At 34.0% G+C, this 10,000-nt stretch overlaps 1 protein-coding gene across 4 annotated transcripts in view; it reads left to right on the top strand.

The window, feature by feature from the left end:
• LOC144975464 (centrosomal protein of 41 kDa-like) overlaps positions 1–10,000 on the top strand; it is a 28,950-nt gene that overhangs the window by 17,292 nt on the left and 1,658 nt on the right. For 3 of the 4 annotated variants that reach the window (XM_078919568.1, XM_078919571.1, XM_078919570.1), the window contains 8 exons: positions 874–949; positions 2,027–2,150; positions 2,914–3,047; positions 3,582–3,649; positions 4,064–4,232; positions 4,878–5,090; positions 6,728–6,862; positions 8,649–10,000. The exon at positions 8,649–10,000 is cut by the window's right edge and continues 1,658 nt beyond it. In XM_078919568.1, coding sequence (XP_078775694.1) covers positions 874–949; positions 2,027–2,150; positions 2,914–3,047; positions 3,582–3,649; positions 4,064–4,232; positions 4,878–5,090; positions 6,728–6,819 — 876 coding nt within the window. In that variant the 3' untranslated portion in view covers positions 6,820–6,862; positions 8,649–10,000. The remainder of the gene's footprint in view (positions 1–873; positions 950–2,026; positions 2,151–2,913; positions 3,048–3,581; positions 3,650–4,063; positions 4,233–4,877; positions 5,091–6,727; positions 6,863–8,648) is intronic. The other variant, XM_078919569.1, reaches the window with a different exon arrangement.

Below are 10,000 nucleotides of genomic sequence, written 5' to 3'. Positions count from 1 at the left end.
TATTTATTTATTTATCTATTTATTTATCTATCTATCTATCTATCTATCTATCTATCTATCTATCTATCTATCTATCTATCTATCTATCTATCTATCTGTCTCTATCTATCTATCTATCTATTATTTATTTATTTATTTATTTATCTATCTATCTATCTATCTATCTATCTATCTATCTATCTATCTATCTATCTATCTATCTATCTATCTATCTATCTATCTATCTATCTATTTATTTATTTATTTATTTATTTATCTATCTATCTATCTATCTATCTATCTACCTATCTATCTATCTATCTATCTATCTATCTATCTATCTATCTATCTATCTATCTATCTATCTATCTATCTATCTATCTATCTATCTATCTATCTATCTATCTATCTATCTATCTATCTATCTGTCTGTCTATCTATCTATGAAGGGCTAGAGCTCAGGTGGTCGCTAGTTCGGATAAGTAAGTAAGTATATATCTCTCCATCTATATATCTATCTACCTATCTACCTATCTATCTATTTATCTGTATTTCCATCCACCCATCGATTCATTCATTCACCCATCCATTCATCCATCCATCCATCATTCCATCTATTTTCTTCTTTGTGTCACTCCTCACCCCCCCCCCCCCCCCCCCAATGATTAGCTTAACTTTTCTACTTTCTACTCATTCTGTACTGTTGTGCATGCATCGTCCTTATTTTTCTTTAGTGAAATGAAGATTCCGTTTTTAACGTTTAGTTCTACTATTAATCAGCTTCAGGTTATACAAGTTTGCTATGTTTGTTTTTTTAAAATATTATTTTGGTTTGTTCTGTTTTTGTTTGTTTGTTTTGTTTTGTTTGAGTTACATGGTTCCCCCTTCTTGCAGGTTCTCCAAGTGGCAGAGTTTAACAACGACCAGAGCCAGCTTGACGATGATTTGGCCTATGGTGACACCTCTAGAAGTTAGTATATTTTATAACCTGCTGTTTTCTCTCTCTCTCTCTCTCTCTCTCTGTCTCTCTCTCTCTCTCTCTTTCTCTCTCTCTCTATCTCTCTCTCTCCTCCTCCTCTCTTCTGCTCTCACTCTTCTTCTGTCGTCTCTCTCCCTCTTCTGCTCTGTCTCTCTCTCTCTCTCTCTCTCTCTCTCTGCTCTCTCTCTCTCTCTGTCTGTCTCTCTCTGCTGTCTCTCTCTTCTCTCTCTCTCTCTCTCTCTCTCTCTCTCTCTCTCTCTTTCCTCTCTCCTCTCTCTCTCCTCTCTCTCTCTCTCCTCTCTCCTCTCTTCTCTCTCTCTCTCTCTCTCTCTCTCTCTCCCTCTCTCTCTCATCATAAATATCTATCTATATATTTCTTACTCTTGATAAAACACAATTTAGAATGTCAATGTCACAAAGAATTTTAATTTAAAACACTTTTAACATTTACATTGCTATAATATATATATTTTTCCCTTGTGATTTCCATTCACAACATTATGTCCTCCGTGTATCTGATACATGACCTAACTACAGTACTTACGTGGGCCATGATCTGATACCATTAAAAACACATTTATTTGTAACCACATGCTCAAATCTGTATTATATCAATGTATTTCATACTGACTCCGACAAATTAGGCTGCAGGCAATGGTGGAAGATAAAGAGATCTGAAAAGGTGTGTAAAACAGTGCCAGACAAAACAGAGAGAAAAATACAAGAAACAAAATAAAACATCCTTCAGCGCCATTCGGTCCATGGAGCCGGAGTTTATCCCGGTTTCTATAGCGGGAAACAGACAATAGCAATTGCTTGCTACCCTTTGGAAAGGACGCTAATCTATCGCAAAGTACTTTCTGCCAGATCTAACAGACCCAGCTACCCAATACTACTGGGTAGATAGAGGGGTCAGGAAGTGTCTTGACTGCACCAGGGATCGACCTCGTTCCCTTTGATTGTGAAGTGAGGGCTCTACCAACTGAGTTATCGGGACCCCCTGTCACATTTAGTGTTACATTTATTGTTTCACTTTTGTCTCACCCCCCCCCCCCCCCAACCCCCAAGGTGACAGACCGGACACAGCGGACTATGAGGTCGCCCGAATTCAGCAGGGCAATCAGGAGACTGCCATAGAGAACACGGCCAACGCCTCGCCGGAAATGGACACCAGTAGGTCAAGGTTACAACAGTGAGTACCCAGTTAATTTAAACGGTCTTCTTTATTCCCCGTATCTTTTTTTTTTTAATTCTCTTTCTTTCTTTCTTTTCTTTTTCTTTCTTTCTTTCTTTTTTTTCTTTTCTTTCTTTTCTTTTCTTTTCTTTTCTTTTTTCTTTCTTTCTTTTTTTTCTTTCTTTTTTTTTTTTTTTCTTTCTTCTTTTTTCTTTTCTTTCTTTCTTTCTTTCTTTCCTTTTTCTTTCTTTCTTCTTCTTCTTTCTTCTTCTTTCTTCTTTTTTTTCTTTCTTTCCTTTTTCTTTCTTTTCTTCTTCTTTTTTCTTTCCTTCTTTTTGTTTTCTTTCTTTCTTTTGTTCTTTCTTTTCTTTTCCTTTTCTTTCTTTCTTTCCTTTCTTTTTCTTTCATTCTTTCTTTCTTTCTTTCTTTCTTTCTTTCTTTCTTTTCTTTTTTTTTTTTCTTTCTTTTCTTTGTCTCTCTGTTCTTTCTTTATTTCCTTTCTTTTTCTTTCTTTTCTTCTTTTTTTTCTTTCTTTCTTTCTTTCTTTCTTTCTTTCTTCTTTCCTTCTTCTTTCCATCGAATGCTAACACTGGTGATAATCGCTTCACGTTGTTCAGTTCTTTTAGCAAGGTTTTAAAGCATCCTTGTAGAAGTGGATCGGGATTTTAACAATTCATTTTGTTAAGCATTTAGCATATAACGGTCAACAACATCATAATTGCCATTATCATGACCATCATCATCATCATCATCAGCATCATCACTACCACTCCTATTCCAGGGTCATTAACGGTATGGGCGAGGTCGACCTCGACGCCCCCAAATCCCGCCCAGCCCCACCCGTAATAGACTGTCCATACCTCCTATTGGATGTCAGAGACCAGGATGCCTACGATGAGTGCCATATTATCACAGGTAACAATGCTGAAATAATAATAATAATAATAATAATAATAATAATAATAATAATAATAATATAATAATAATAATAATAATAATAATAATAATAATAATAATAATAATAACAATAATAATAATAATAACAATAATAATAATAATAATAATAATAATAATAATAATAATAATAATAATAATAATAATAATAATAATAATAACAATAATAATAATAATAATAATAATAATAATAATAATAATAATAATAATGAAAACTTATATCGCGCTATAACTCCGAGACACGAGTTTGGAACTTGAAAAGTAGAGTGTGTGACTTCACGAGTTCTCTGCCCTTTTGTGTTAATTTTTGTCATTGATAACTCTGCAGAAATTGTTCAAAAGAAGCCTGTCGCATACAGACAGACAGGCATCCCTGGAAAGTACCCTCGATGAATGTTCATATTTACTTTATTTATAAACATCGAGTGAATGAATTTTTTCCCCTGTATGTATTCATTGTCATTTTTGTTTTGTTTTGTTTGTGTCTATCTCCAGCTAAATGTTACCCAACAGCCATGTTGGCGAGATCCGTCAACTATGAGACACAAGACATGCTCAAATTTGTATCCTTGACTTCTGAATCATGTTTGACCCATAGCCCCTAAACTGGTATTATGTCGGATTGACTAGAATGTCAGAAATTTAATATATTGTAAAATTGTGAAAAATAAATTTTTTTATATGAGAAAAAATTAATAAAATAAATGAACAAATAAAGGGATAAATAAATAAATAATTAAATAAACAACTAGATAAATTAATAAATATATAGAGGGATAAATGAAAAAATAAATTTATAAATGAAAAGAAAATAATAGATAAGAAGAAAATGGACATGTAGATATTTTTAAAAAAGTAAACTAGCACAATGAAAGCAAAATGTCTTCCTCTTCCTCGTTTGACCTCCATTTTCCCTTCATCGTCTAGATCATTGAAATAAAAACAAACAAAAAACAAACCTTAACCCATTTTTGTAGAAAAACCAACCTGGTAAAATAATTCTAGTCTACGATGATGAGGAGAGGATATCACACCGAGCTGCTACGACTTTGGTACAGAGGGGCTACGATAACTTGTTTATGTTGTCAGGAGGTGAGTGGCCATTGGTACAGAGGGGCTACGATAACTTGTTTATGTTGTCAGGAGGTGAGTGGCCATTGGTACAGAGGGCTACGATAACTTGTTTATGTTGTCAGGAGGTGAGTGGCCATTGGTACAATGGGACTATGATTTTGTCCTCGCTCAAAAAAATCAAAATTTTTCGAAAATATATGTAACAGAGCTATGATTCTGGAATTATATGACTATTTATTTTTTTAAAAATTTGTATGGATTTTAATGCAACTTTACTGTGGTGTTTTTCAAAACATAGCTCAGTCAAAACAGTTTTGAGCATTGTTTGTTTTTGTTTAAAGTCATCTTTACTTATATGAAAGACTTGCTTATAATTTTAATTTGGCATGTCTTCTACTTCTACACATCAAATCAAGGCTCCTACATTGAGTAATAAAAATCTCTATTTTAATCACATTGTCTGTTATCAGTTTTCTGTCTTATACTGCATTCATTTATTTTAAAACTCTAAAAGAAATTTTTAATAATTGAGATTTTATATAGCGCAATATCCACTAAACATGCTCAAAGCGCTTTATAACTCATGCCTTTAGTTTGTCAAAACATTTCAGTCAATTTTTGTAGAGCTCGTCAAGTGTTCTAAGTATTATATCAACTGCTTTTTATTTTTATTCAACCACACAGCTTCTCTCCTCATCTTATCTTTTTCATTCACAGGTCTAAAAGTGGCCTATAAGGTTTTCCCAGAAGGCCTTGTCACGGGCACTCTTCCCGCCTCCATTTGGGAGGAAGTCCATCCTCCATCCAAGAACCCCAAAAACAGAGAGCAGCAAACCAAAGTTCCAGCTGACATCAAGTTTTTCAACCAGGACTGCGTGGATAAATTGACCATGTTGTTGGACGGTGCGATGACAGACAGAAGCGTAGGGAGTAAGTGCGGTTTTGTGGTCTTGTGGTATGACACTCGCTTTCGGATCAGAAGGTCCTGGGTTCAAGCCTCGCTTGACCGGCGCATAGTTGAGACCTTGGAAAAGGCTCTTTACTCACATTCTCTCATTGTACTCAGGTATTAGATGAGTACCTGGCCGTTAACAGCATTCTCTCGGTCAGAAAAAAATTGTAATATCGCCTACCAGGCGTCATGTTTCATTCTACATGTTACGTGTTGCTGTTGGCCAGGGACCCTTTGTAAAGCGATTTGAGCACATTTAGTGGATAGAAAAGCTCAAGTTAAAGTTAAAAGTTAAGAGAACGGGGGTTGTTGAAATTATCGATGTGAGATTAGTGGGATTGTTTCTTTTTTAGGCATTTTATGAAATTTATTATCGGCTACTTTCAAGTCATTTTGGTGCTGGTAAAAAAGGGGCCTCAGGAATCCCTCGTGTCCATATTCAAAAGAAGAATATTGTCTTGGTTTGGCAATATTTCTCTTCTCTGCAATATGTCCCGTCCTACATGTTAAATGTTGCTGTTGACCAGGAACCCCTTGTAAAGCGCTTTGAACACATTGAGTGGATATTGCGCTATATAAAGCTCAATTTTTAAAAAAATAAATTTTTCTCTTGACATTATGTCACATCTTGATGAATCGAAGATAATCACGACTGTGAGTGTGGTGAAAACAAATGCATGTGCTTCTTAAGCCATTATTCTGATTTTTTCAATCCCTCTGTCAAATTCAATTTGACCTTATGTGATTGTTAACACCCATTCAGTCACTGATCGTGCTCAACATAGCATGACTTTGTCATAAGAATTGACACAATATGGCCCTGAAGAAAAAACAAGTCAAAACCTCAACAAATTTTGAGCATTTTTATTGCAAATTGAGAAATTAGGGAGCAGGCACTGGTGTTAGATAAAGATCTGAACACAAAGTGTGTATGAAACAATGCCAGACAAAACAAGAAGGAAAAAACCATCACAAGAAATTTGTCTTACTCCACTAGGGAAGTCGAGGAAGACTGGTTATTTGGGATGGTACCGAATCATATCACGTGTTCCGAGCATTTATATAGTGCAATATCCACTAAAAGTGCTCAAAGCATTTTACAAGAGGGACATTTACGCCTCCTTTGGATCTGAAGTTCTTAAATTTGAATACATGCCAAGGCAATGAAATTTGTTCTAGCAACTTTGGAGTTTTTATTTGTCCCATTATGTCCCCATGAAGACCTGCCTTAAAACTGATATTCCAACTATTTAAAACAAGAATTGTGTTGTAAACTCTCTCATGGCAATGGTAGCAAAACCGTTATTCGATACAATACAAATAACAGTTTGTTTTTTTTTAATTCAGATTTGTTTTATAAATCACAGAATTTGAGGATGTTTCTTTGTTATATATATAAATACTTAATGCTTTTTAGTAAAGCTTGGTTTGCTCAACACAATTATGTATGATATAGCATTTTCTTATTGCTTTTAAATTTGAATTTAAAAATTTGATTTATGTGTTGGTTTGATATTTCAGTAAAAAACTTGAAAATGGTCGGTAAGGAATGGTTGGTTCAAAGAAAACTTTCAAATTTTTAATTTTTAAAAATTCCTCACACTTTACTTTCCAGGTCGTTTGTCCAAGGCATCAAGAGCAGGACGATCCACTAGTCTGACATCTACGACTTCCATGTCTACCTTGGGAAAGAAACCTTTCAAGTGAATGGCTGTTTTTGTGATGGGTTGTCATTGATGTTTGGGGAATGGTGAGTAATGTAATGTAAATGGTGCTGACACAATGTGAAATTGCATGTAAGCTTCAATTTAATATACGAAAACATAAAATCTTAACAACATCTTAACAACGCCACTACCATAATATCTCATCCGTCTGAAGTTTTTCATTCATCCTGTTTTTTTTATAAAGGGGAAACCCGATACGTCATTTTTATCTGTTTTCGTATAGTTAATTGGGGAATGATGAGGAATCTTTCATTATTTATTACTATCAACGTATCCCCACTGTTCACAGTTTATTTTTTTGTAGTCCCAATGTATACAGTGGAATCCCGATAAAGCCAACACAGCCTGACCAGAACAATTGGTTGACTTTCAGAAAGATTGACTTTATCCATTATCACTGGAACACACTTAGATAAAGAACAGAACATTTGGGACCAAAAGAGGTGTTGACTTTAAGCAGAATTTGACTTTATCCATTATCAGTGGAACACACTCAGATAAAGACAGAACATTTGGAACCCACAAGAAGTGTTGACTTTAAGCGGAAGTTGACTTTATCCATTGTCAGTGGAACACACTCAGATAAAGAACAGAACATTTGGAACCCACAAGAAGTGTTGACTTTAAGCATATTGACTCTTACCATTTTCAATGAAACACACTAAGTTAAAGAACAGAAAATTTGGGACCTACAAGAATCGTTGACTTTAAGCAGAAGTTAACTTTAAGAGTGTTGACTTTATTCAGATTCCACTGTATAGGTAGCAACATTTCTATTTTTCCAAACCTATTCAGTGAGGCCCTAATTAATCTTATTCCTTTTTTTCCTCTCTTTATTTGATCTCTATTAATCTGAATGATAACATCTAGAGTTGTAATTTTGTAATTGTGTGCTTTCAATTCTTGACAAATGTGTTCATTACCATTCTGACCCTCGTCAATTTAGGCCATGCATTGAGTAATGTGAAAAGTTGCGAGAGAACATTCACTTTGTAACACAAGGATATCAAGTTTGACCATGTGCTGGAGAAGTTTAACTGCCTACCCATCTTATCACTTGACAATCAAATAAGTTGTGGTGTCTTTTAAGATCAGGTTAAAGTAAACGTGACGTTGAAAAAAAATCTATTTTGGCTTGCAGTTTTTACTCTCATCCTCTCACCATCCTCAGTTGTAAAATGAGTACCTGGCAGCTTTGTATCTGTCCAAAAATTTGTAATATCGTCTAACAAGCATCATGTTTTATCTTACATGTAAAGTGTTGTTGTTGGCTTGGGACCCCTTGTAAAGCGCTTTGAGCATGCTTACTGGATATTGCTGTATATAAATGCCCTAGCTTTTTGTTGCTGTTTGTTTTTGTTTTTTATATAGTAATTAATCACACTAATCTTTTAACCCGAGCTTTGTGGTTTTAACAAGGTAATCCCTCTTTGACTCTTCTAGACAAGAGACTCACGTTAGTTTTCTTTTTTTTTTCTTTTTAAAAATATTTGTGACTCCCCGTCTCGAAGTGGTTCTATGTCAGATTGAACTAGGGACTTGAAATTCTATTTATAACATCAAACATAAAACTTGGGCTTAGTTTCTCTTTGTTGTGAAAGAGAATAAATACAATTTCTTGCATTGCAAAACACTCCCAAGTTCTTATTTCTCATTATTTTATTTATAAATTCACTTTTCATGGTCCTCTTCATCCCGACATAATACCGTTTTGAGATGGTGGGTCACATTTGTTCAGCAATTAGAAAAAATTTTTTTTGGTTATAATAGTATCATTCGTTAAACTCCTTTTTTCTTTCTTTATTTCAGATTTTTCACCTGTTATAAAAAGCACACACATTCCAAAGGGATTTATTTCATTTGAACTTCGAAAGGAACTCTTCTCGATTCACAACCTGGATGTCTGTTTTACTAGCCAGTATAGAATGTTATTTGTTTGTGGATTGGTGTGAGAAAAAGACATGAATTAAAATGGAAATGACATGTTTGTTACCTACCGTGTTATTCTGGTTTTATGTTTGGGTAAGCTGGATGATGAGGTTTTGAATACAAAGTTTATATTGTAGTGATGGATGTTGTCCTTGTCCTCTTATTCCTCATTTCTCATGTTCACTCATCCTTCGAACCATCTTAATATCTGAAATTCATACATTGTACAAGTTTCACATATTCTATCTTTGTTTTCTCGGATTCTACATCTAAATAATTTTGTCTGAGCAAAGTAGATGGAATATGTGTTTTATCGTATCCTCTATCTAATCACATTATGTATAATTCAAATGAAATGTACTATTATTCAATTCAAAAGAATGAATATGATTCCATTAGTTGCAAATTACTCAAATTATTTTGTAATTCTTATAATTTTCACTGTAGAAAGTAATGTACAAAGACAAATAGCTTCAACAACAACAAAAAATGAGCAATTTTCCAAACACGGAACACACTCAAAACCCTTCTTCAGCAAAATAATAAAAAATACAAAAAATATTAAAACGTCATTTTGATTCTAGAACTGATGGCAGCAAAGCAGTATTTGGCACATATAGTCTGGAATTAGATAGAGCGATAATAAACGTTTTTACTGTTTTTTTTTTGTTATTTGCTGAAGAAGGATTTTGAGCCCGAAACATTCTGTGTTTTTTTTGTTTGTTTTTGTTGGTATTTTGTTCTTCTTTGAAGCTATTACATTTATTTTTGTACATTACGTTTTTACAGTCCACAGACTCTATCAGCTCAGTATTCACCAATGATTCTGACTTTAACCTTAAATCTTGTTTTCCTGTTTACCTTTACATAAAGCCAGATTTTTTTGGTGATGGATGCATAGTTGACAGTTGACATTTTCAAAGTCATGAATGATTTTATAGAAGGAACGAAAGTTGACGTCACTCAGCTCTTCGTTATTTTTTCAGACAGCCTGTTAGTGATAAGTCCTCACTCGATTCTATCAATCAGACTATAAACGATAAAGGTGACACACAGTTTTGTGTGTTGGTTGGTATGTTAAATTTGGCTGGTGGATGTTGTGAGTATTTTACCTAAATGTAAAGAAGCAATAGAAAGATTTACAATATGACTCTATATATTTATACATTCATATATTCAATTTTTCTCGATTGGATTGTACCTCACTGCTTGGAATATAATGTATGGAATAT

This window comes from Berghia stephanieae, chromosome 6 (assembly GCF_034508935.2).
Source record: "Berghia stephanieae isolate SIO BIC M18660-M18661 chromosome 6, UCSD_Bste_1.3, whole genome shotgun sequence".
Classification (NCBI taxonomy): domain Eukaryota; kingdom Metazoa; phylum Mollusca; class Gastropoda; order Nudibranchia; family Aeolidiidae; genus Berghia; species Berghia stephanieae.
Note: the sequence above shows the minus strand (reverse complement) of the source record. Positions and strands in the feature narration are given on the sequence as shown.